The sequence below is a fragment of the Ornithodoros turicata genome, chromosome 2 (genome assembly GCF_037126465.1).
Source record: "Ornithodoros turicata isolate Travis chromosome 2, ASM3712646v1, whole genome shotgun sequence".
Taxonomy (NCBI): domain Eukaryota; kingdom Metazoa; phylum Arthropoda; class Arachnida; order Ixodida; family Argasidae; genus Ornithodoros; species Ornithodoros turicata.
In genome coordinates, this window is record NC_088202.1 from 60,704,797 (window position 1) to 60,731,730 (window position 26,934).

At 44.8% G+C, this 26,934-nt stretch overlaps 1 protein-coding gene across 2 annotated transcripts; it reads left to right on the forward strand.

Annotated features, from left to right (window-relative positions):
* Positions 1–11,678: 11,678 nt before the first annotated feature.
* Positions 11,679–20,150, forward strand: LOC135383591 (uncharacterized). 2 transcript variants are annotated; one of them, XM_064612989.1, is made up of 3 exons: positions 11,679–12,184; positions 14,914–15,078; positions 18,361–20,150. In XM_064612989.1, the coding sequence occupies exons 1-3, from the start codon at positions 11,846–11,848 to the stop codon at positions 19,915–19,917; spliced, it is 2,061 nt and encodes a 686-aa protein (XP_064469059.1). In that variant the 5' UTR covers positions 11,679–11,845; the 3' UTR covers positions 19,918–20,150. The 2 variants fall into 2 exon arrangements, with proteins under 2 accessions (XP_064469059.1, XP_064469060.1); XM_064612990.1 differs by having other exon boundaries at positions 14,962–15,078.
* The last annotated feature ends 6,784 nt before the right edge of the window (positions 20,151–26,934 follow it).

The window sequence follows — 26,934 nt, forward strand, 5'->3', positions numbered from 1 at the left end:
TTCAGTATTTACTCCAAGTCCCGTTCTATTTGAAGAATGTAAGAAATTATAATGAATATGAAAAATGTGTTTAAATTTGATTTCTTGTTTCAGCTCCAGAGTCGCCGTCGCCAATATGTGTGTATTATTGGAATTTAATTTGACGTTAATATATGAGTCCGATGACTTTGCTGGATTGAATGATTAGTTAATATAATTGTTAGTATCTTTTCAGCTTACACATCGGTGTCCGACGATAGCAGTAAGTTTTTGATTCGCAATGTAGTTCTGTTTTCTCATGAATATTGTCTTTTTATTGTCTTTGTCTTATTGTCTTTTATTGTCATAATTATAGACCAATTTCTATACTGCCTGTATTCTCAAAAGTCTTAGAAAGTATAATCCATACGAGGGTTCTAAAATTTTGTGATAAACATAAATTGATTGTTAAGGAACAGTTTGGTTTTCGAAAGGGATTATCAAATGAACATGCACTTCTCTGTCAAAAAGAATATATTTTAAACAAGCTTGAGAGTCGCCTGTTCACATTAGGCATTTTTCTAGATTTCAGGAGGGGTTTTGATCCCAAGCAGCACAATGTACTGGAAGTCGAGTGCATTAGGGGTGGACGGTATGTGTCTTATCAATGTTCTCTAGTTTCATGAATGTGTTCAAGGCCTTTCATCTACCCGTCCACCCCTATTGCACTCGACTTTCAGTGCATTTTGCTGCCCTTGGGATTGCATTAATCCAATATTCTTCTAACTAAGTTAAATAAATAAATAAATAAATATGGAATTAGAGGTAAAGCATTAGAGCTTCTTAGTTCTTGCCTTGGGTTTAGGAAACAAATGGTACGTTTGAAAGCAGGTACGTCTGTTACACAAGATCTGAAAGCCGGCGTCCCCTCAAGGAAATATTCTCGGGCTTTTGTTATTTATTTTATATATTAATGATATTGTTTCTATTGACAGGGAGGTGCAGTTCGTTATATATGCGGATGACACCACGATACTAGCTTCAGCTACTCAAGTGTCTGAGTTAGTATCGAAAGGCAATACTCTGTTAGAAAAATTGAAAGTCTGGACTACGAAAAATTGTTTACATGTAAATCCTGGTAAAACTAAATGTATAATCTTCAGACCCAAAAATAAGTCTTTTTCGTCGGTGTCGCCGTTATTTTTTGGAAACTTAAATATTCAATATGTAAATAATGTAAAATATCTTGGCGTAATATTTTCTTATAATATGTCATGGAATGATCATTGTCAATATTTAACAAGTAAGCTGTGTAAGGTGAGCGGTAGAATAAGTAAGTGTAGACTAATCCTCCCAGCAAACGTGAAGTTTATGTTATATAATTCTTTATTTGTCTCTGAGCTCAGTTATTGTATCCTTGTATGCGGCACAACATCAAAAACCAATTTGCATGAGCTTGATGTACTCCAGAAGAGAGCCATGTGTATGGCTGAGGGATTGAATTCTACTGATCATGCAGAACATTTGTTTAACAAATTTGAGATCTTAAAGGGACGGTCTCGTACAGCCGGGGCGATTCCGAAACTTAGCCAAAACTAGTTTCACGAGTACTGTACACGTACAACTGTCAAAGTTTCATTCGGAATAACCAAGTTGTTTTCGAGGAATTTGTCGAAACGTGCCGTAAGAGCAGAGGACGAAAGCTGCGCTTCTCTCATGCATACGTCACGTATGACGTCGGCCTGCGGGTGCGTCGTCGTTGTCATGGTAATTGTAACTTGCAGAAGCACCTTTGGTTGAGTAATCGCCTTTGCTCTCGAAATGGGGACATCAGGCATATGCCTCCGCGAGCGGAGAATGTAGTCCGAGCATTGACTGTGGGGTCTCCCATAATGTGGTGCACAATCGGATACGTGGAAACTAAGTCACGTGTTTTCTTTCCGCGAGTATTTAATGCGGTTTTTAAATAAACACGTACTCCTTCTCCATGTACGTCGTCAGCGACACTTCATTTCGAAGCATGATCAGTATACAACGGAGAGTATAATGGAAGCGCGCGTAATATATTTTTGGTCGGAGCTGTAATGCGACCGCGCGCGCCGATGGCCAGCGACTTCATATTTGTGATTGTGGATGGGGTTGTTCTGCGACTTTTTACTTGTCTCTGAGGATTAACATAGTTGTTCTGAACCACCATGCTTGCCACTACATAGAATGCGCGTTTTCACCTGAGAACTGAAAGAAAATGTACGAGAGTTGCCGCGGTGCCCAGTAACTTCCGAAAGTCGTCTGCTCACGCTCGCTCTGCTCACGCGCGCAAAAGCAGACGATTTCTGTATCCTATCACGGACTTACCCGCAGGGCGACGTGGCCGTTCTTATTGTTGCCAACACAGATCGCGGCATAGTCTGTAATCCTTATCAATTGAATTCGGTAATTTAATAACTGTGGCGTGTTTTGGCGGGTAAATTAGCAGTATTCCATTTTCAACGAAGGGCAATCGAATGGAACACTTTATGAAAGGGGCAGGGGGTACGAGTCCGTCCCTTTAAGAGTGGGCTCACTGTATAATTGCCGCCTACTACAGCTGTATGCACGGATCAAACCGGGGAATTCAAATTTGCGTGTTTTTTCTTTACAATACACAGAAAGCGTATATAGTTTTAGGACCCCTCCGTCATTTATCCTTCCATTTTGTCGGACTGGATACGGGTCGCAATCAGTCACACATCGACGGCCGTCATTGCTGAATGATAGTGCATTCAGACATATCAACATTGCCATGTTAAATAACGTCAGCATCAAGAGATTGTTTCTTTGTTAGAAAACTGCTTATACTTTGATGTAATTAGTGTTGTTTTCCTTTGTTTGTATCTTGCTTGCTTTTTCACCTATTATGCTTTGCCGTTATGATAATGTTTGTGTAGTCTATTTTATGTCACTGCTGTCCAAATGTAGAGAAGCTATGGCCTTTGTCAAACCACTTGTTTTTTTTTTGCCATAGTTTCTCACACCACGTGTGAAATAAAATGCAATTCAATTCAATTCAGTATTTACTACAAGCCCCTTTTCATTTGAAGAGAGTAAGGAAATATAATGAATATGAAAAAAGTGTTAAAATTTGGTTTCTTGTTTCAGCTCCAGAGTCGCCTCCTCCGTTATGTATGTATTATTGGAATATACGATACGCGATCATACATGACGGCACACACGTGCGAAATTCGTGGACGGGTTTTTCTTTTGTGTGTGTGGCTGGACTCGTTTCCCTGTCGACAAACACACAACACAATAAGTGTGAAATTATACACACATACACACACTGCTTTATCACTCAGACAAATGTGTAGCACGTCGTAGCTCGAAAACGATTACCCGTCCTTTTGGTGTTTTTTCTCACTGTTGTTTCGGGTACCTGCTGTTTTATTTGTTACGTTGCTGCCTCTATCATCTGAATTATTGAGGAGATAGCGAGTCATCCTTGTTTCGTAGCTTGATGCACTTTGAAGGCGGACGACAGTCTGCACGCCTGTTTCTGCGTCACCTTTTAGCCATAACCTTCTAAGCCGGGAATCTACTTTGTAATAAAGTGTGGTCAACCCTACGCGCGCTTTCTACTTGTGACAAAAAATTGCAGGACGGCTATGTTAGTGTAACGCGAAGTTCAGCGTCAGTATGCGTGTGGTGAAAGGAAGCCGCGTGAAAGTGAAAAACGAGAGAATCACATTTTGACTCTGCGTGTTTCCATATTATATTACCTGCAAACAAATGTCGTTGATCGCACATTTTCCGTGACGCGTTTTCCTTCTTTTACGCTTTTGACATTGTTACTGAAACGCTGTGTGAGTGGTGCACAACGCGTAAAACAATTGAATAGATCGGGCCGCTGTGGCGTCGGTCATGATCTCAGTTGTCTCGTGTACGTAAACCCCCAATTATAATAATTATAAAAATAACAATTGAATAGTAGGCTGCATATTCATTATTTATGGCCTGGCGACTGGTCTACCTGCGAAAGAGAGGTTTTTCGTCTGTCTTATGTCGCCTATTTTCCATATCATCACGTAAATTTTATGGGCGGCATTAGAGACGTTGAGCAGCAACGTAGTTGTTTTTGACGAAAACGACAGAGAAAAAAAAAAAAAAAAAAGAAAACGCGAGAGAGATGGAGGGAGGAAGGGATACTACCTTCCACCAAAATGTGTCGCAGTCTATTTGATCAACCCCATAGCATCTCGGGATTGACCCCGAACTCCATACCTTACGAACTAAAATTGCCAACCCCTCCAATTGTCTTGATGGGAATGTTATGCATCAGCTTGTACAAATTCAGGAAGCTGAATTGCATTGTTGCATTTTTGGTGATACGATATGCCACGTCAGTTCCTCCTGTGTCGCCAAGGTGTGTCTTGGGAGCGCACAATCGAATTTTTGCGAGGTTCACCTCGGTGGTGGCATTCGCTCCACGCTTTTTTGCTTTTTTCATTTCTTTTTAAAAATTATCAGGACTCTCTCTCCGGTTTCGCCTTTTTTTAGTTCACGATATAGTCCTTTTCTTCGGCCTTCTGATAGTTCGGCTTCATGATATTTCGGCACGTAACAACCGTAATTTCGAAAACAGCCACCCGGCCCCTTCCTAATTACGATATGTTGTATAACCTTGCTGCTTTATTACCAGAAGCATTTCGAATCCGGGGTTCTCGTTTCTCTTCTTGTTCTTTATTGTTATTCTTAGCTTTAGTCTAATACCGTTTAGCGAGGAATGAATGGATTTTCTAATAGATCGGAAATGCAACATGGCAGGAAACGTAATGCGGACTTGGATAATATTGGAGTGCCATTCAAGAAATCAAGGAACGAAAATTCGTTCCAAGCTCTCCGACAGATAAATGACGTTAGTCACGCACGTTCCGTAGCACGGTTTTCCTAAAAGAGTTGACATGGTTCCAGAAATACCAAGTTTTTATTTTTATTTTACTAAGTTACTAACTAACTAACTACCATGTTTTTGTGGCTCCATAAGAACTATTAGCTGGGAAGCCAGATATGTAAGGACGTGTACATGTTCACTCGCAATGGTCAAGGACGTCGGCAGATGGAAGGAACGTTATACGGAAGGTTTTCCAGATCGTGCAATGCGAAAGACAAGAATACAAAACACAGAAGTAGTCCCACAGCATATGCCTAATCTAATTTTATGACTTCCCCCTCAAAAAAAAAGGGAAATTTTATCACGATTTGCTGTCTCTTGTTCTCTCTTTCTTTTGTTTTTCTTCTTGGCATAAAAAAGGATTTGACCGACAAAATCCCCTTGCCTACATAACGAATGTTTATCATGGTGCAGACGGTACCTGAATTCAGTCATACGCGTTACATTACAGCACACACGTACGTGTTTCGGGGACGTTTTTTTCTTTTGTGTGTTTGCGTGTGGTGGCTGGACACGTTTCCTTGTCGACAGACAGTGCTGTGCGTAGCGGCGCTGCTAGCAGCCCAAAGAACACACGCGGTCCTGAGGATGTCCCCAAAGTGTCATCGTGTCCTCGTCCTTCGATATGATTCCGCAGAGCGTCCTGAGGACGATACTCGCGGACTGTCCGCGAAGAGTCATCCAAGTACGTCCTGTGCGTGTCCCGGTGGGTAACTGACTGGGTGAGAAATATTATTTTGCACAGTTCACCTGCTAAGATTCCCCAAAAATTGAGTGATACATTTGTTTTGTTTTTGGGTCGATCTCTCGGGCTGAATGGCATTTGTCATAAACAAAGTGCGGCCCTGTGTAAGATTTTTCTGCAAATAAATTCCCCCCTCTTCCCAAAAAAAGTGACTGTCTATTACACATGGAGCATTTACCGCGAAAAAGACAGAAATGCACGATTCTGTTGCACTGTCTTTGACCTGCCAAGGTCCCACCGAATGTCTCAAACCAAATGGAGTAAGAAACACAGGATTTGCATCGATGGGGAGTTAATACTCTAAGCAATTCCTCGTTTGTTGTATTATTTGTTTGCATAATCGAATTAAACTTAGGAGCCCACCCTTCGTTTTTAATTCTGAAGCGACTAAGGCTCTCGAATTTATGGGAGGACGCGTAACAAGCAATAAATAGTATCTGTTTCTGTTCCGAGGGAAAGTCCAGTACCTTTCGAAGTGAGTTTCTCGGACATAGTGCTCCTGGAACTACTTTTTCACAACTACTCACACTACTTTTTCTTTGATATTTCTTTCTGCTTGCTTTTGAAGCCGCGCTCTTTGTCCGTTATGAGAAATACGCTAAACAAATAAAAAGGAGCAAACGAAAAGCTGGTGACTGAGGTTGAACAAGTGCCGGAATGAGAAAAACGACCTCGTACTCAAAATGGGCCACCTTTCTCAAAATAAATAATAGATAAATCATCACTATAAGATATCCTCTTTTGCTCCTAAAGCCTTACTGGTGGTGTTTTTGGGACACTTCCTGAGGAGCTTCTGGGGATGACCCGAGGCGTTGCATTTTAACACTTTTCTGACAAACTGAGGACCATACGGGGATGTCCGAGGGATGTTATTCCTGTCCCAATGGAACATCCTTGGGATAACCTGAGGATATCTTGGGGAGAGCAGCTGTTTTCGCTACTTTTTCAGTAGCGGAGGAGCGCTCGCGCTAAATTTCTAACCAACAGCGGAAAAATAATTCCAGTACAAATTTTGGTAACGTGTCCGATGCTGCTACCGCTACTTTCCCGCTACATTAGTGGGCAAGACAAAAGAAGTAACTCGTATTCCAAGCCATTTCACTTCGACAAGGCAGTATCCGTGTCAAAATCCGGCATGACCAAAGTGCTATTTTCTAATTGCTGTACGCTCTTATTCTGCCTAGAATAAAGTTCAGAGCTGGTATCGACATTTTTGTGCTTATTGTTCCTTCATAAAACAATATTTTATTGCCTAAGTGTTGTGTGGGCTCTACTCATCATGGTTACATGTTCGTCATAAAAAAATATCTTACGAGGCAGCTTGGCAGTAGCGCCGGTACATATCTCCTTCCTGTAGCGGTACCGCGCTACGTTTCGGAATGAGTAGCGGCGTTTCAGAGGAGTAGCGAATAGCGGTACTCCGCTACCTAACTGCCGACCGAAGGGACAGGACGGAGACAAGCTGTTGCATAGCTCGGTTCCTTCCGTTCGATTACAAACAATGAAGCAGAAAATAGAAAAAATAAAGGAACAAGACGAAGAAGCGTGTGTTTGGGAGACGGAAGAGAATTAGCTCGTAGCTTTTCTACATTTTTTCTTTTTTACCTTTTTTCTAGCTTTTCGTACCTTTTCTGTGTTCATATTCATTACCTAGCAGTGACAATTCTTTCGTAGGAGCCTGCTTGTTGCCCCTAACAGCTTTATCTAACACGCAGGATGTCAGTGACACTTGCAGCAACCGAAGATGATTCAGCATGAGCGGCGAGGTGCGCAATTGCTATTGTTCAAACGTATTGCGATAATTATGTTCATTACGATAATTATGTTGATGATACCGATTACAGTTTTATATTCCCTTGAGACCATGGCTGCTTGCGTACCCAAGATAGTGCTGCACGAAATGCTACAGTCGTTCATTGTACCGCTAGATTTGGTCCACAGGCACGCTACACGCACGTATTGCTCTCTAGGCGCAAACATAGGGTTCTATGATTTTTAGTTCATCCGCAACAACGATTATGAGCCAAGGCCAATATGTTAGGCCGAGGACACGTTGCGAGAATGCGAGAAAGACAAATAAGGAAGCACACAAGAGACACGTTTCGAAAGCCTTATGCGTTCCTTCACGATTTTCTTTTACAATTAGACAGGTGGTACAACAACCAAAGGAATGTGTACGGGCGCGCTTTCCCATGATTTGTCTCGGTCATCTGTCCTCCTCTGGCCGTGTGCCAGGCTAACCCGATTGCAGCAGGTCAGTGGTTGGAAATCTCGTGCAAGTTGGTCTATTTCCTGCTCTTGCATAACGTATTCCAAGTGTTAGAAGACTTTTGTGGGAGAAAAATCTATACGATAACTTTTCATGAGGCCGTAGGACGTTGGAGAAGAAAAAACAAAACAAAAACAAACAAACAAGAAGACAAGAACATAGGGTGATACTAAAGAAATGTACGGGTCAAATTTCAGGTATGTTAGTACGGGCATTGTGATATTGCTATGAACATGCCCATTCTGAGTTCATCGTACTGCGGAAGCGGCCATTCACATGGTGAGGGTAAAACAACGGGATGAGGTAGGTGAGGCAACTGTAGCAAACATAGAAAAAGAGGAAATGGAACACAGCCATTAGAAATTGGTAAATGCATATATTGTTTATGGTAACATCCGGGTCGAGCTGAACCGCATCACATCGTACGCCTGTCTCTTGGATAGCCGCAAGTGAAGGTTGGCACCACTGTGGTAATCTGAAAAAGGCAAAATGCACAAAAACTTGGAAATGCTCTCATGGGCGGAAATGAAATATCGAAATGAGATACACAGCAGAAGACAGTTCCAAACCTAGAGAACGCTGTCCATTTTCACCCTTTTACTCCTGTGCTGTACCTCAGACTATCAACAAAAAATAAAAAATAAATAAATAAATAAATAAAAAACAGTCATCGGGGGAGAGTCGTAATACAGGTGCTTCTCAGTCTTGCCCTCACAGTCAAGGCAATGACACTAGACTAAGACCACCGATACCTAAGACCATACAAGGGGGGCAAAGACCACAGCTTGGATTGCCTACGGGGAAGAACAAATAAATAAGAGCAAGCCCACTGCACAAGTACAAAGTTACAATCACTTGGTTACAACTTACCGTTTCTCTCTCGCCAGCCGCTGACGCAGCTTGCGGACGGATTCCCGACCGTAACTCGGCGCCCTGTCATTAGAGAGTTTTAGTACATCGTACGCAAAGGCGATAGCGTACGTTACAGATAGCGTTGGTGGTTCTGCGCACTGCGCGAAGCTCTCTTTCTGTTATGGCCGTGCGCACAACCATCAACGCTATCCCTTACGTACGCAAAGGCGATATCGTACGAATTACTAAAACGCGCTATTGCCGCGCGTTTCCAGTTTGTGTGAAGCGGCAGCAGCAACGATACTTTGAACGTGCAGCCTACCGCAATATCAACAGTTCAAATCAGAACGCAACAGTCAGCACCACTCAACACGGCGTGGATGAATGCGTCCGCAGCACAGCCACAGCAGTACGCAACCAACGTGACGTAACGAACAGAAGTGACGCAAGCGCCACCTTTCGCAGAATACTGGAGTTGATCACACGGTAGTTACATGCTCTGCCACGATGTGGCCACCGGATATCCTGTATAGTTTCGGTTTGGTCGGAATGTTTTGGAATGGCTTGGGAACGTAATAACCTGCGCTGTGCTCCTCCAATCATGCTGAAAGTTTCAGCAATTGTTTTGCGAATAATTGCCTATCCACTGCCACTTTTAGGCTTGTGTGGTGACATTAGAACACCTCGAAACAGGAAGCCAAAGAAAGACATTTTTTTCATGTTTTTCTGAAGGCGCTTCCGGATTATCGGCGTCATATATCAATAAGAGCGAGACGGTCCACCTTCCACGTATCACAGAACAACACACCGCAACAAATTGTGCCCCGCTATCTGCTCTCTCTTTTGCGTCAGATTCGTACAAAGACCACACATAATTCGAGATATTGGCGTGTTCCAGGCCTTATGGCGCCGCAACCGCATGCCTGGCCGAAAATCGGAAGACGGTCTCCCCAAGTCAAGAATCATAGCTTCCGAATGACACCAGTTTCACTACCGACAGACGAAAATGAGAGCTACAGGTCTGGTACAAAGTTGCCTCTTTTTAAGAGGGGAGTGAGACCATAGCCTTAAAGGTCAAGTACGCCGATTTCTCGATGTGTTGAAACGGTTGTGATAGCCGGAACGAGCACATCCAACTGCCCCCAAAATGCACCTTCGTTTCTCAATTTTGGCTTCCCATTACAAAAATCAACTAATTAAAGAAACCAAAACAAGCCATGGGCGCAGCCATTTTTGTGACGTAGATGTGGAAAGCCTGCCCCATCTACGTAGAAGAGAGTATCGTGTAGAGAATCGTGCTTCTGACTGGATAAAAGCTGCTTACTCCGACTTCCCTGGTGGCTTCTGCTGTTCGCGAGGAAACCCAGTTGTGGCGCCCGGCTATGATGAGGGTTGTGTTCGAGGCAATTCGAAGAACTATTGAACGATGAAACCCCAGGTGATGAACCCCAGGTGGTCCAAATTATCCACAGTCCTACCCTGCGGCACGTGCAACATGTCGCCACACTGCGCAGATAAACCTTACGTGTAACATCGCTGTACCATTATTTGATGAAAACAAGAACCACGATCTCACCTCAACAACATTTCCGACGTGAAGTTGTGATTATGTGCTCGAGAACTTCGCAGTTCAGCTGTGCTTGCTGCTTTTACTGCAAGTGCAAGTATGGGAACAATTGAGCAACAATGTGAGACGGTGGTGGTCGTTTGAGCGTATACCTGTAGAGGACTGGTCTTCGAAGAAACGAGACCGTATACCTGCCCGTGTGCACATCGTGCGATTGCCAGGCTTGTTACACGAGATACGCATATTGTGCAGCATCATAGCGCGACCGTAATGAACGACGTAGGAATCTATCGACCATTCGAACTGCATTCGTTGAACCATTTTGTGCCCCGCACAAAACGTGTTGGATGTAGTCATGTAGACTTGGGCGGCAAACAGTGGCTGCAAAAGCGCTGGGTGTGAGGCTGGATGGAAAACTGTGGATGCAGGGTGTTAATTTTTATCCATTTCGGGTTTTTATAGAAAAATCTACGAGAGCATCATATATGCCGTTTTTGCAGTTGTGTTATATGGCAAGGCCCTTGGAAGAGATTATGTAACTACTAGAGCACTTGTTACCTAAATGTATTAATTAGCTCCTTAATTAGGGGCTTTCGAACAAAAGTGAGAGAGCAGAATGGGAGACAATCATTGTTCAAAGTCATTCTGTTTTTATTTTTTATTCTTACCTGAAACGAGCACGTGCGTTGAAATATTCGTTGTCGAAATTTGGTACGCAAATGAGTCGTAAGCAAAACCGCTCTCCACAGATGCGCATGATCGTCGTCGTTGCCGGCTTACCGGGGCCCCTAAAAGTGGCTGATCTGGACAAGAGATCAGCACGTACTTAAATCCTCTCCACCGTTCCAAAGTACGGCTCGCGTCAAAGTAAACTTTAATGCCGCCCCAGCCTGTGAAGTGGGAGGAGAGCCACCCTTGCAGCACCTAGCAGAAAACAACGTCTTCATAACTAGAGTCACCCTTCTAAATGTAATTAAGTTGAACTTCATCCTGAACAAGCTAAATAGAATCCGGTCTATGACGTCATTCACATCATGAGAATCACAAGGGGTTGTTGTACATGTTATGAACTTCTCGTAAGCAGGATATGTGCCCCTACAGATGACACTCGGTCGACATCGCATGCGCATAAACGGGACAGTCGTGCTCACCACGTAGGGTTTGGTGCAAGCATCTATGATAACAAATCGACCTTCTTCTGTAGAAGCACCTCTAAAATCGTGTAGAACGAAGGATAACAGTTTTTGCAGGAAATGTAAGTGCCTCACAGAATCAACAATACAAAAAAAAAAAAAAAAAAAAAGAAGAGAAGTAACGGTGGAAAAACAATCATTTTCTTCGTCTCTTCCAACAAGGCAACTGGAAATGCTGTAACGGTGGTGGCGCACGTGGCATTACGTTCACTGTTCGAGGCGAAGCCAATCAGATGCATCGATCAGTGACATTCTATCTGTAGTGCATTTCGGACAGTCGCGGTGCTTGCGGCAGTTTGGGAACACCGCGGTAGTTCCAAGAGTTGGGGTCTTCATGGAGGTCATTCGTGCAACGAAAGAGGCCGACCAGCAAGAAACAATTGAACCATTCCGAGCGGCCAACCAAAGTGGTCGGGTTGACGGTGGTCGGAGCTCCCGCAAGAAACGGCTCTGGGCATTGGTCATCGTCGCGTTGATTATGACTTTTGCAGCGTCTGTAATCGCAGTGATCCTTACTTCAAGGCCCAAGACGCAGATGCTGATCAAGTCATCGGATGGCTACTGTTGCCTACCGCTCCTACAGCGCCTTTCTAGCTACATAAATGCATCGTATGATCCCTGCAAAGACTTCTACCTTTACGCGTGTGGCGGTATGTGGAATGACAATGGAACGGTAAGCGTGTATTACAGATGGCGTCCGCTTGAGCTTACTATGACCAGCAACTAGTTTGCTACAGAAGTACCGTTTTTTTTGTGTGTGTATCTGTACAATGTGGTAGTATAGTGCTGGATAAACGATTGGGTGGAACACACTCCGGCGCATTCCTTTCTCAGAGTGACATGCTAGCAGCGAATGGTACCGTACAGCCTTGCAAAGCACGTGACTGGGCTACCTAGGTACATGTCTGCAAGCCGGTACGGTCCCATTTGCTGGCTAGGAAGGAATGTGCCGGATCATATTCCGTAAACTTTTGTCCATCACAGTACGTGTAGCTTGCGGCGCGATTACGACGAAGCTCTCTTCTGTGTGCTGGAATAATTGATCCAGTAGTTCTGTTGTGTACGATTTGCCTCTTTCGAGCTGAAGCTTGCTAAAACGTTGTTTCGTATGATACACGTGGGACGTTTGTACTAGCCGTAGTGGTTTCGATAAAGCGGTTTCCTATTCCCAGATCTATTGGAAATTGGGAACGCTTATCTATTGGCATGTTAACACATCCTGCTGTCTGCACAACATAACAGTTCCTTTACGAGTGGGACGTTCCGCATTTCTTCCTAGCTATGACACGTACGTGTGAGACGGTTTATGCTATTTGTGATTGGTCCCATATGGGGCACTTAAATGCGTCAGCGTTTGAAACGTTAGCCTTGCTTCTCGACTTCGTGTGACACACCCGTGAACAAACGAGATCACATCCTGGTCCTTATCTGAAACCTTTCGTTCGTCTCGCCAGTGTTAGTTAGGCCTGCTTCACACGACCGTGTTTGTTGTCCATTTGCTTCAAAAATAGAACCCAAGAGCATTCGAGCTTTGTTCGTGATGAAGAAGTGCAAAGTAAACAGGATCAACACAACAGACAGAGACAGGACACGCACACTAACACCCTATAAATAGAAGATGCGGTATAAATACACAAAACACTGCTCTCTCTCTCCCTCTGCGTTTCTCGTTGCACTCTTGAGACACGAAATTGGCTCACCAAGAAGCCTAAAGTATCACGTTGTTGCGCTTCCACGGTTTCCTACGTTGATAAAATAGTGATGTTGATTGATGTTGTCTCTCTGTTCGTACAATCACAGACATTCTTAGGATGATTAATAATGATGCTATGTGCTCACGATATCTGATGATACGATACTCATGTTGTTTGTGCAATTAAGAGTCTTGGGAATTGAGTCACAGGTGTCCATACTCACATTATCTGTTAATGCGATAGCATTTATTGGGCTGACTGCTCAATAATTCCTGTCTCTCCACGCTGAAAACTTAGCTCGGGCGACAGATACCACCGGAAGCGTGGGCGCGGACAAGTTTATGACTTTTCCCCTTTTCCCGTAGAGAGCTCTGCGTGCGGAGGGTCGCTTGAGAAACCGCTGTCGGCACCCTGTATAGCTTCAGATCATGCGATCAGATGCGGTGCTAGTAAAGCGTAACATTGGAATGCTACATTATTTTACACCTTGCAAGCGACACTGCAAAGGTGGGAAAGCCACGTCGTGCTTCGTCGCGGTGTGGGCCTGCCGACATGAATAAATGGTCGTTCTCGGACTTCTCATGGTGGTGACCTTCGTCTACGCGTTGCAGTAAATCCATTTAGGCCCGTCGTCACCCCCCAGAGTTTTTTTGTGAATGCTTCGGATCATTAGAATAAATTGCTCTCAAAATACACGGCAAAAATTCAATAAATAAATAAATAGAAACATATATTGTGTGCATGATTCACTCGCGGTGTTAAGCCACTGGCAACGGCACGACAGTCGAGTTTGAGGTTGATTGCGAACTTGGCATACTGTAGCCTATTCTGTAAAGCATATTAGAAATAGTATCCAATAGTATTATACTCTGGTACGAGCACAGGTCGTCCTCGCCGCTGTAAAGAAAAAAAAAAAAAGTAGTCGCAAGAAGGTCGCTCCTCCAGGTCAAGAATTTCAGCTGCTTGCAATGGCTGTTACGAGTTGCTTCTTGGGTGCTGAGATTTATGCATATCTGCAGGGATCCTGGGGCCAAGTTCGATGGTGCTCTGACCTCGAAACAAGTAGAAGCAGCGAAAATATCTTGAACAGTGGTTGCAGAACAGCAGTCCCTCTCTCTTAGGGGTTTAGAGCTGTCAGCCATGTGAGACAGGCTTGCCTTTGGTCGTCAACCCGCTTCCCATAAGTCGCTTCAGGATGCGTCCGTTTTTCGTGACTAGGACTGAATTTTGCGTCTCAAAGGCCGTCTGCAGCATGAGAAATTCTCAGACACCTTGAAGCACGCGGTCATCATCCCTGCGGGTCATTCATTTACTGCCCTTTTGGTAAGGCACGGCCACGTACGTCTTCTGTACGCAGGCGTCCAGGAGACTCTCCCCTTCTTAGGAGGAAGTGAATGAAGGAGTGTATTCTGTGTCTAAGTTCAGCTAACATGTGGCCATTGCGACCTTAAGAGAGCCTCAATGTTGTGGACACTGTCCTCGTCTACAGGGAGAACGCCCCACGAGTGTCGTGGCCTTTGGGACGAGTGACAGACGTACAGTGCTGGACAAAGGTTTAGGGAGTCTCAGCGTGTCTCAGAGGTTAACATCACGTGATCTCGCTCCGTGTATCTACCAGTCTTCTCATTCTAGTTCTGTCATTCCATTAACGTACTTTATCATGTACGGACGTCCTTGATTCTTTTACAAATGCTTAATTTTTTTTCAGCAATTCCTGAGAAACATCACAGATCAGCTTGTGTCCCTCACTCTGCAGGGGAAGTTCCGCAATCCAGCGAGCCAGGCACTAGCTCGACTTCACGAAGGATGCCTTTCTTCGATATTAAGATATGTGGGAGATGTGGTACGAGATTCCGTCCTCGCTGCCCAGGAGGTTTGTCCGTACAGTTTTTGGTCCTTGCCAAATATGCACACTAATTTTTACTAGATACTGTGCTATTACTTTGGAAGAGCGAGTATAGAGCGCGCTAAGGTTGCCTCGATTTGCTGCACAAGTATTCTGTTAACAGACGTAGCTGAAAGATGAATTGAACGAGCCTTAGAATAAATCTATGCCGCGTGACGAACTGTTGACTAAACGTTCCAAGAGTCGGAATGTATTCATCTCGAAATTTGGGTAAATCTGCTAGCTAAGGTGTGGTGCCTTCCCGAGCTCACTCTGCAGCATGCAGCCGAATGCTACCATACTTGATAGACCCATGCGCCTTTCCCATGCGCATACACACATTTCAAAGAAAAATTCAGATAAACAGTAAAAATGACACTTGGTTAGAAAACGGTAGATCATATCGAGAAGAGGAGCGAAACCCAACATCACTGGTGACAGAAAACTTTTCCTCCCTCCTGTGCAAGAAGAAAGCAAACTACGCCGGAATCGCACCTTTCACCCATATCAAATTGTCTGTCGCCAATCTCTGATAACTGCGTGCAGAGCCGTGTATTGGGTGTCCCAATATCCACGTGTCCCTACACACGGCTCTGATGACGGGATGCGCAATGACGTCCTCGATCGGAAAAACCTTGTCGCTCTTTCCACTTCGCTGCGATAAAGGCGGTGAGTTTCGCAAACACAAATTTCACCGATCATACTTCGCCCACGGACGGATTTTCGGTCTTAGTTATTTTTTGTGGAAATATTGTGACGAACCCCGTGATTTTGACTGGAATGGTGTACTACGGCAATATGCTTCCGACTTCATGCAGTGATAGACTAATGCGCCATAAAAACAGCAATATAATCATCATCATGCAGGAAAAAGCTACATTTGCTTGGCTAATTCGCCACTTCAATTAACAAAATTAGCGTATGTAATGCGTGACACGAATGCAAACGGCCTCAATCTGTGGCAAGTCTGTATGAGTGTATTCTAAGTAGTTTCATAATTTTCTGGAGTAAAGCCTAGTTTCAGGAATTTAATGACATCCTCTCGTGGGACACCTCGTATCAGGGTTGAAAAAAATACGGATATTTTTAAAAAGATCCTCTCCAGTGGGATTATTTGAATAAAACCCGGATATTTTAGGATATTTTTTGAGAATATATACAAGGCTAGAAATGTGACACAGAGTAAAAACAAATTTGCTTTGTTGTTCTTGATTTCGGGTGACCTCTCATATTTTCTGCTTATGGAACTGCCTGTTCCAGCAACACTGTATCAGTTTCTATTGTCTTCCGAAAAGTGGAGCTCTATCCACGCGTGGTTTAATGGTGTGGATCCTACACGCCTGGATTAGCTGTCGTGTTTCGGCGTGCTTCAGTTACAGTGCCTCCAGGAAGCGCAAGAAAGTCTCTCCCTGAATGGGCGGAAGTAGAAGAAAGTTAAAGTTAAATCTGAAAAGTTATAAGTTAAAAAGTTAAAAAAATCAATGTTAAAAGCTAATGTTGCGTGTACCTGGGCTTTTGCAAACAGCCAGCCAACACTACAAGAAAATAAACCGGGAGTTTTCCGTGTGACGTTGAATTCAGGTTGTCTTTCACATCACATCTGGAGAAAATTCTAAAAAAATCCGGATAAAATTGTGTGCATAAAAAAAAATTCACCGGATAAAATCCATGGGGTATAAATCCAAACAACCGTGCCTTGTATACACAGACAGGGTGTCCCAGAAAACGTGTAATTGAATTATAATAAAAAAAACTATGCCACGTAGAATCACGCGGTCAACGGCACCTTGTCTTACTAGGTTTTTGTCACCTCATGATGCGAATGTCACCTAACTCAGCGGCGTAGCGTGGGCTCTCACTGGTCGGGGCGAAACGAGTATAGCGCCCCCATAAAGAATGCATCAGATACTGTAGCTCCTCATACAGTAGAAAGCGCTTCATGGACTTTGCGCGTCAGTTCCTTCACTTTGAGAATATGTGCTGCTGTCTCAACGCACGCAGTTTACTGCCGGAGCACACAGGATGCAATTTTACACATGCGTAGTATATCCATATCGAACCTTGCTTGAATCACCTCCATCTTGGAGGCACAGAACATTGTTCCAACAGCGCCTTTCTCATGTGATAAACACTTTCACTGTTTCTATTTCAAACTTTTTTTTTACAGCGGTAGCTGTTAACGGGAGGGTCTTGTGAAATCGCTGTTGCTGTATCACAAAACCCTCTGCCTCATCTTGTTCTCATCTTGTTCTCTGTCTCCTTCTTCTCTCTGTTGACTGTCGGTTTCCGTGATGCAAACAAGTTAAAAAAATCTAAAGCTAATAAAAGTAGTTTTGACATCATCCCGAAATAAAGTTGTTGTTGTCTTTAGTTTTGACATACTCAGAGATGGGTACGTTGTCCCGGAAAATGCCAGGACTTTTCAACGCTTTCTGTCCCGCTTTTGTCCCGATTTTTGTAATATTTTCTAATCCTAGCTATTACGCATCACCACTCACTTCACAGGTCACAAGGCAGTACCCGTCACGCTAAAGTAGTTGTACATATATCAGTGTGATATATAAAAGCGTCAACATCCACACACAACTACTACCGCTGAAATTCGCGTTTCACAATCGTAAGCGTCCTGTAATGTTTCTTCCTCTCTGTCAATAATGTGCTCCACAAAAAAAACTTGCACGGGACGCCCGCTCCGGAGGTTGCTAAACCCAGGCCACCCAAAGAGGAGGAGGAAGGGAAAACAATCTGTGAGAACAGCACATTCACTTAAGCATGGTTATTCCTTGCACGCTTGTTACATTGCTACTCATTAATGTTTGCGTTGTTAACAATGTTTCTGGAATTTTAAGAATGTGTTTGCTAGGCAGTGTATACAGAATATTTTACCCACGCACAAAAAACTTTTCTTTTTTGTGTGTGTTTTTTTTTGTGTTTTTGCGAGGGACTAGAAACCAACCAGTTGTGTAAGATTGCAAAAGAATAAATGTCCAAATGAGTGAAAACGTTATCGTTAGTACCAAGACAGTGAATGAGTAATGTCATTAGTGGTAAAACTAACGATATTATTCTCGATCGACGACACATATTTCTGTTCAACGAATAGCCGGGGAAAATGTAACGCGACAAATTTTGCGAAATTACTTGCGAAAGAGATAACGTGTACGGCAGATTACTTAAAATCCTGTACAGTTTCCGTGGTTAATCGCGAAGTTGCTTCAACCGAACATCAGGCTGTGTGTGACGAGTTCAGAAATTTTCCTTTCCTTGTAGATCCTGAGTGTGCCAGTACATCAGCCCCGTGCAGCGGTATTATTGCATCGAATAATATGGATGAGCGCCGAATACATGATCTCTCCTGTCGTGGAAGTTACCTACAAACCTGAGTATAATCAAACGTCGCCGAAAATACAAATCCGATCTTCTCTGTCCAAACTCGTCACCCTTTATGAAACCATCCACGAAGACGACTTCGCAATAGCACTTTCACTTTTGAACACCGAGTACCATAGATACGGGTATGTTAAGATAAACGATATTCGAAATCTCATGCAGTTAGTTATGGGCTCTCAGAAAGGAGAGAGCCGTGAACATTACCATGTGCGAGCGTCAGCAGAAGCAGACGAAGAAAAGCCTGAAGCGTTTGCCGTTCTTCGGAAGGATAGCCGCATCATGGTGCTTGAAAAGTCAATTCCTAGCATGTCGAGCGAGCTGTGGGTGAAAGTGTTCGAGTGGCTGGGTTTCTGGACTGACGATGTTCAATTAGACATCGCGGGCGGCGAAGAAGTAGGGAAAGTGTTGAGCACTTTTCTTAAACGTGAGCACTGGAGAACATCGCTCGCGCTGTACACCATTCTCTTAGCAGCCTCTTTCCAAGAATTCTTGTGGGCAGCGACGCGAGGCACAGAAGGTACGAGTAAAGAAAACTACTGCCGTAACTTCATCATGGAACTCAGTTCTCTTTGGGAGGTCGCACTGACGCACCTCTTTGCAAGCGCCGAAAAATCTGCAGTCGTTCAGTCCATTTACTCTGCCGTTCACGACGCTGTTAAAGAGGAAGCGTCTGCGATAATACATGAATCTGAAGTTCCTCGTCTTTCTTCCGTTGTAAACGAGTACAAGTTTCAAGTGCCTTCAGACAGGACACCTCGTCATGTTCTTTACCTTCTCCACTCGAAAAACCATTGGAATCAAACCCTGCTTATAAGGCATTTTATCAGCAGGTATTATCGGTACATAACGCAGTATGGCTACCCTGTATCCTACACAGGTTTGCGCAGCGTCTTCGACACAGACGTCCAAAGCGAAGGGGAGTTCATTTATGTTCCACCAGCTGCCTTTGACCATCTAGTGTACGGTGAGAAAATAGAGCCAGCCGTTAACATTCCTGTTGTCGGACCCCGCATAGCTGATTTCCTCTGGAGAGTCATCTTAGACTACGGTTGGGATACATTTACATCTTTTCGCTTGCGGAAACTTCATGCGTGCATTCGTGGAAACTACTCGTCCACGATGTCGTCCTTTTTCACGTTCCCGTGGCTGAGTCTACGTTCCTGTGCCAGGGCATCCATGGGCGTAGACTGGCACACCAAAATAAATGGATTGCAGGCGTGGACGCCAACAAGAAGCCAAGTGTTCTACCTAAGGTTTTTCATGGAGCATGTGTGTCTGCGGGTAGTACAGGGTTCTATGAATGCAACCGACGCCAATTTGGCGTCGCAATTCATGGCTAAGCATGTTGGTTTTCGTGATGCATTTCGTTGTGGGCCTCTCAACGACAATTACTTGGACGATTGCTTATTGAAGAACATAACAACCTTGAATGAATAAAATGAAGATAGTGACAGCATGGAAGCTGGCTGGTGTGACCGTGACGACGGTATATACAATCTCTTTGAGTTTCAGGAGTACAAAACCAGGACAGATTGGACGAAGAAACAGCGCGACGTCGTCGACGGACAGTACGTATGGTCCTCTCCTTTGCTGTTTCCCATTCGTCCAATATGTCCTTCGTCAAACTAGATGCTAGGAGATGCTATCGTCGTCGAAATAAATCTTTATATGTCGAAGTTCTGTGGCCCACTCGAGTCTACTGTAGTTGTTATGCGTGTATGCTAAACTGCTAATGTGTACCAAATCTTGTGTCTACATGATCCATGTATTTCTCTATGCGACGCGGAAGTATCACAAAATTAGTTTGCAGTTTTGAGCATTCCAAAATAAGATTGACCTGACATCGCTTTCAAAACGAAAAATAGTTTCGGCAGCATGCCGATCGGAGCATAACATTGACTCCGGGGGATGTTGCTGATTGGACGTTGGGACGACACCCAGCGCGTTGCAAAAGCACATTGGACGGATGTTGGCCCAACATTGTTGCGCTGCTGAGGAGCCATATGGTGATCAATCTGTCACGCGATTGCAACAGGGCTAGACCTCACAGTCCCGTTACTTACGTACTTTCTTAAACATGTTTTGCAATAAAACAATGAAACTCTGCGACTGACAACATTGCTCCTGGCATAGGCAAACGTTCCGTGCCCTCGCCACATCTGCTGCTAGAAGTCTTCCAAAGTGGGGAGCAGAGCGCTATCGGTAGGAGACAGATGCCAGAACTGTCAAGTTTTGCAGTTTCTTTCGAAATTTGGCGGAAGTGCGTAGTGCTAACTGACGCCGTTAATATCCGTAGAGCCTTTGTCGTATTTGATTTACGATACAAAAATATTTTTAGGCCTCTCAGTGGCACTTGACGCTGCCATAAATTGGTTACAAAAGCGGCATGGCCGAGCGGGTTAAGGCGTACCACTGGTTGGCGGTAGCAAAGGTCGTGCTGTAGACCGGGAGGTGGTGGTTTCGAATCCTACCACCGGCTCTGCTATCTGAGCTTCCACTGGGTTTTCCGAAGACTTTCCAGACGAATGTCTGCAAAGTTCCCCCTAAAGTCGGCCCAGCACACACTACCCCCCCCCCCCTGTCCCATTCTTTCCTAGTGTCCACTCTAAACCCAGTGACGGATAGGTGCCGTCTGATCAACTGGCAATTAAAAAAAAAAAATGTGCCAGATGACTTCAAGAGGCCCGCGGTGCCTGCGAAAGCTGCGGGTGCCGTGTGCCCTCTGAAACAACTGGTACGACATCCCTGCTGACGCCAGGAGCCACAGTGTACCGGACGTATTGAAGGGTTACTTGTACCCACCCACTAATACGCTACTAATACGCGAGACACATTGTGCCTCTTGAGTTCCGTAACAGAAAAATGACCTCCAGGTTTCGCAAAAAAAAAAAAAAAAAAAGAAAAAGAAAGGAAAACAATTATCCAAGGACATCAAACATGAAACACCACATTTTATTGGCTTGCACATACCTTTAAATTGCACCCAGTACATCATCGTTTTCCGAATGGAAAGCATACACGGTTCACTAATCCCAACACACACATATGGAGCACACGTTGCACGGACACACAACCCATCCGCTGCACCAGGCAGTCCTCCAAACGTTGAACATACAATCCTCGAAACTTCGAACAGGCTGGCACTGCAAAACTCAGTCAAGATCATACTTAGTGACGAAGACGACAGTTCCTCAAACGAAATGGCCGACGAACAATTGTCCAAACAAGTGGCACCAGACACAATTCGATGTGAGAAGCAGATGCAATTTTGCACACGTATGTGTGACCGTTGAGATAGGAAACAACCTGTAAAGAAACCGAAGTGAATATCACACTTGTATTGTTCCAACGTGAATGCTGGCATAGTACACCATTTTGTAACATTGTCGATTGCAAGGACTCACGTCCTTGCAATCGATACTGTCCCACGGTCACCTATAACGAAAGAATACCATTAACCTCGCTTGTAATGTACATCTTCGCTTCACCAATGTAGCCTATCCTCTCCTACCGCCATTTGCAATGCGTCCACCGTCTGCAACGGAATGTACTTCGGTGGTTAAACACGAGTAAAACGCAGGCGTCGTACGATGCATCACAGCTCGGTTGTCTTACCTTAAGCAAACATTAAACCTGTACTTAAAAAGCAAGGTTGTCATCCTTCTCAAAGGCGAGGTTGCAACGCAGACAGCGGGCAAGAAAGCGGGAAGGAACGCACTGCGGAATAATACGCGGTGCCATGTCACTCCTCACCGGCGGAGCGCTTAGCAACGTACGCTCCAACGAAGGCACATATATTAGCTGGCACACGCATTATTCAACAAGCACACGAGTACACGGTTTAGGAGGCACACATATTATTCAGCTGGCACAAAGCCGTTTCATACCGACGTGACGGCTTTGTACCCGCTCAAATTTGGCGATGGGGATCGCTGTGCTTGCTATTTGATAACCGTTACGGCTGTGTATCGGCTGCACTTTCTGAGGGAACTTTTTTAACCGGTACGTGTCCGTCACAGGATTTAGTGTGTCCCCACGTCCTCGTCTGTCTACGTCTGGTCGCAGGTCATAGCCGCAGTTGTTTCGCGGCGCTAACACGGAACTGAAAAGCATTGTTACAACTACAAGAGCAGTAAAGTACTCCCCAAGTTCACCTCAAATCACTAAAAGCTTCGTGCGTTTCGTGGTGGATGTTATAACCCAAAATTCCCATTCCCTTACGAAGTCACATTCAAAACTGAATCCATCTCGCCACCCTATCCTATTTTAATATTACATTGAACAGATAAATTATTTCTAATGCGTTCGCAGGGATTACACAATAACAATCGTAAAACATTCGCACGCAGACTACGTTCGCAGAGCTGAACTGGGGAAATCACAAGCAAGAAATTTCAAATCGTAAGCCCGAAAAAAAAAAAAGAAGGTGAGAAGGGGGAACCTAGAACAGAACAGAAACAAGAACAAAGAATAGAATGCGAACGCTAGTGAAAATTATTATAATATGATTAATTATAACTTAATAATATTAATATGATTAATCATAACATCAAGGAAAGTTATACTAGTAATATCTATGGACAGCACAAGATGTTCGAAATCGCTTGTTTAAAGTGTACGTGATTGGCAGCAGATTCACCTTCCATGTAAAGTTAGTAATCTATTCCAAATTGTTATACCTTAACGAGTACATCTTCACAGGGAAGGCTATTCCAGTGTCTTGATGTGCCAGGAATGAAAAAACAAAACAGATTGAACGTCAATGCAATATTGAACAATTGTATTCGCTTTTGCGCATTGGCAAACGCCTACGAAATGCCATAGCATTGCAGCAGACGAAGGCCGCGGCCCTTGCGCTGCGACCGTACACGATTTGCGTGCGGCGCAACCGCAAGCCCGACCATAGGTTGCCATGGGCCGCGTCCAGAAACACGAGTGTCGCCTGCAAACGCGTTCGATTCTTGATGATGTCACTGTACTCTGCGCATTTCCGAACATCTGGACGAGTGTGATGGCGGCAGGCTTTGTCACATGCCGCTTTCTTGCATTATTGGCCACGCACCGCTTACGTTCCTCATCTTCGGTCACCGCGTGTGCATCTCCCGCAGCAGCATCTCCGGCACGTCTGCGAACTGTATACTTTATGACTGCTCCGCAGCACACCGCCTACGCTGTTCCTCAGCAGCGTTAGTGTTGCCAGAGGACATGGCCGACATCACCTGAGACGAACTGTGCAGACACTGAGTAGGTAAGGCGAAAAAAGGGTAAAAGCGCCCGCTTATTGCTGGCAGCGAAGGTAGTAAGGGAGATTAGGAGGTGGAGGGTTCGAATGCCACCACCGGTTGTGCTAAGCTTTTCCTTGGGCTTTCCGGCAGACCTTCCACATGAATGCCGGCACCGTTCCCCCTGAAGTCGGCCCTGGACCAACCTCCTGTGCTCCGCTCCTTCCTGCTGTCCTCTCTCTATCTGTCCACCTCTGTACGGCTCTCATACCATTGTTGCTTCCTGGCGCTAACACAGAATCAAAAGGAACCACACATTAGGTAGCTTCACACGTCGTAAGCGCCCCACAAAAACTATACTACGAGGAAGCTGTCAACTCCAGCAACGTGATGCGAGCCGCAGTAATTGTGCCAGTCACATCAAAGGAAGGTGCTTGGCGTATCATATAGGGAACCGTTATCCTAAAGACCTTACAGACGGCAGAATATCTTCTGATCCTTCCAATCCTTCAGACCTCCTTACTGAATAGGGGCCCGGGTTGAAGAAATACAGGAGTTGAAGCAGCGTGACGCGACGCGGACACCGAGGTTCCAAAAGTACGTTAAAGAAGTGACCGTGTTTAATAATTCGTAGCATTACGTCGCGAGACAACTACGATCACGCGTGGTCGGTTACAGTGTGGCACAGTGGTCTGTCTTCGGTTTAATATTGCTCACCCGAAATGTCTATAACGTGTGTCGAAACGTTAGCACACGGCACAAGGCTAGAAAATTGCTGGGGTCCTCGGCCGGGATCGAACCTGCGACCTCGATACAGGTAAGGTAAGTATGGATGACCCCAAATCCTTGTGCAGAATCTTGTGGACAAGTTAAACCCGAACGCTTTCAACGCGGGGTCAACGTACGTAAGCCCACCTCATGCATTATTTCGGTTATACTGCTGACAGGGTGAAAGTCTAACAATAAGTCGAGCCGCACACTTTCAAACTCTAAAGCTGAGCAATTCTTGGAATTCGCTCTACTGGTGGTTGTAGTGAAAAAAGCTTGCCGTACATAACACTTGTCGCTATATTGCAACGTACGTCGCGTTTCATTGGTCCTTCCGTTGTTTGTACACTCAAACCGCACCGGCACACTGCACTGCGCTGCATGACCAGGGAAATTCGCCGTAACCTGGTGCGGGTCCTAGTTAGGTGCTACATGTTTAAGCTGCAGTCTCAAGCATTTGCGATTAGCGCCGGCTATCACCTTGGGAAATGTGGTTATACCAAGAAGTATTGTCATTTGGGTCATTTCAGCTCAAACGTCCCAATGGCGTGGCTCGACCATCGCCGATTTTCGCGAAACAAATATATGTCCTTCTCACTGACGTACATACGTTCTGTGTGAAATATTTCTTTCGGGATCAGCAGGTAATCGCCGCTAGGGGGCTTCGAACTTCCGCTCCGAACCCAAAACCGTAATGCGTTTGAGCAGGCGCAGAGGGTGAACGGCTTTACATATCCGAAACTTTCACACGGGACGCGCTTCACAAAAGTTCAAGATAGTTATCACCGGATTTGCAGTCGCCGCGAGTGGAGAAATAGCGAGCTACGCTTCCGCGAAAGAGGCGCAAAATCGAACAAAATCAACATTTTCTAAAAAAACACCATGAGCAGAAATTGCTAAGTTCTATTTTTTATTTGTAGGGGCCTACCAGCACATTCCACCAAAAAAGTTTGGCGTCAGAAAATTAAACTGATAGGCTGTAAAAAAATGCGAAAGTTTTAGGAAAAATTGAAAACTTCGCCGAAGAAAAAGTGGCATTGGCGGACGCACTAAAGGAACGAAATTTCCGCACAAATGTAGCATAGTGTCCCAGTTATAAGTACAAAAAAATTTTGCAGGGTGTTTTTTGTGATACGACCGCGACTTGTTCACCCTGGTGCGCCACTCGCGACGCCACGCGCCGCATACGGATATACGCGCACGGGATGGGCTTCCTTGCGACGCCCTCCTCCTCTCCGCACAAAAGTCAGCGCAGAAACTCTGGCCTTGACACATTTCAAACCGTTACTCAACTCTGATGCACGATTAAGCATTTATGACACTGACGGTGGTCCTGGCCAGGGTATAATAATAAAGCAAGCAAGGTTTCCCCAACACCCATTTGGTGCCCTCATAAAAGGGGCTTTGGCGGCTAACCCGTTCCAAAGCTGCGGAGCGCTATCTCTCTTAACCCTCTCATACGAAAATAAGCATGTTTGCGATTTCAGTTTCTTTTGATTTATTTATTTTCTTAGCCCCAAGTCAGATTACAGCTGATTAGAAAAAAGAAAGGGAAAATAATACATAATTCACATTTCAGCGTGATTCTGCTTAGAGCAGGTGGACATCGCTCATTCACGCAAGAACCGCACAAGGGTTCGCCCGTTCTATGAGAGGTGTCTCCGGATATTCGCTTGTCGCCTGAGCATCTGTGTCCCTACGGCAGGGACATCAAGCACTTGTTCCGACCTTGAGGAACATGACGTTCGGCATTCCTGTACGTTCGGACCTCAGAAGTGCACAACAGACCAGGAAAGGTCATTCATCAATTTTTCGGAGCTTCAGGAAGACGAGCAGTTCATTATATAATTAAGATCACGACGTGACGTGAAAACTGTCACCAGCATACGCAATTACCATTACGACCTGTATTTTCGCAAGTACCCTCAATCTGTGGCGTCAAGAAATTGTGCTGACCCCTTTTCTTCCCACAGGAAGAACGTAAAGGGAACAAAATACATCTGTCACCTTGGCCCAAAGACTGACGTCACGGGGCATGGTGCCTGGTGATCGCTTGTGTCCAACGTGCTACAAGAAGTGCCTACACTTGAAAGATGACGGGTCTACTGGGAATGTCCAAATCGAAAGTTCTTCGACTTCAGTCAGCCCTGATGATGGTGATAGTCTTTCCATTTTAAACGCTTCACTTGAAGTACTGGGCGAGACACTAGTTAAAAAGAAGAGGCCAATGGCACAACGTGAAACGTATGCAAACAAGAAAGTGTCTCGACAACAGAGCCGTGCACAGTCCATGATGGCACGGGGCCTTGGTCTGCCCATTGAGGAACCCTCAGGTGAGAGAACGGAACTGGATGATGAGTACGAGCAACTACTGCAAGAACTCAAGGGAAAGTACAGATGTGAATCTTTCGCAGCAAAGAAAACATCGATACACACCCTAGCCCCTGCCTCTTGGTCAAAGAAA

What these genes read in the sequence shown, in the direction of transcription:
- LOC135383591 (XM_064612989.1), top strand. Translation starts at nt 11,846, where the DNA reads ATGGAGGTCATTCGTGCAACGAAAGAGGCCGACCAGCAAGAAACAATT. An exon ending in TGTGGAATGACAATGGAACG is followed by an intron (nt 12,185 to 14,913) that starts GTAAGCGTGTAT and finishes ATTTTTTTTCAG; the next exon opens with CAATTCCTGAGAAACATCAC. An exon ending in CCGTCCTCGCTGCCCAGGAG is followed by an intron (nt 15,079 to 18,360) that starts GTTTGTCCGTAC and finishes CTTTCCTTGTAG; the next exon opens with ATCCTGAGTGTGCCAGTACA.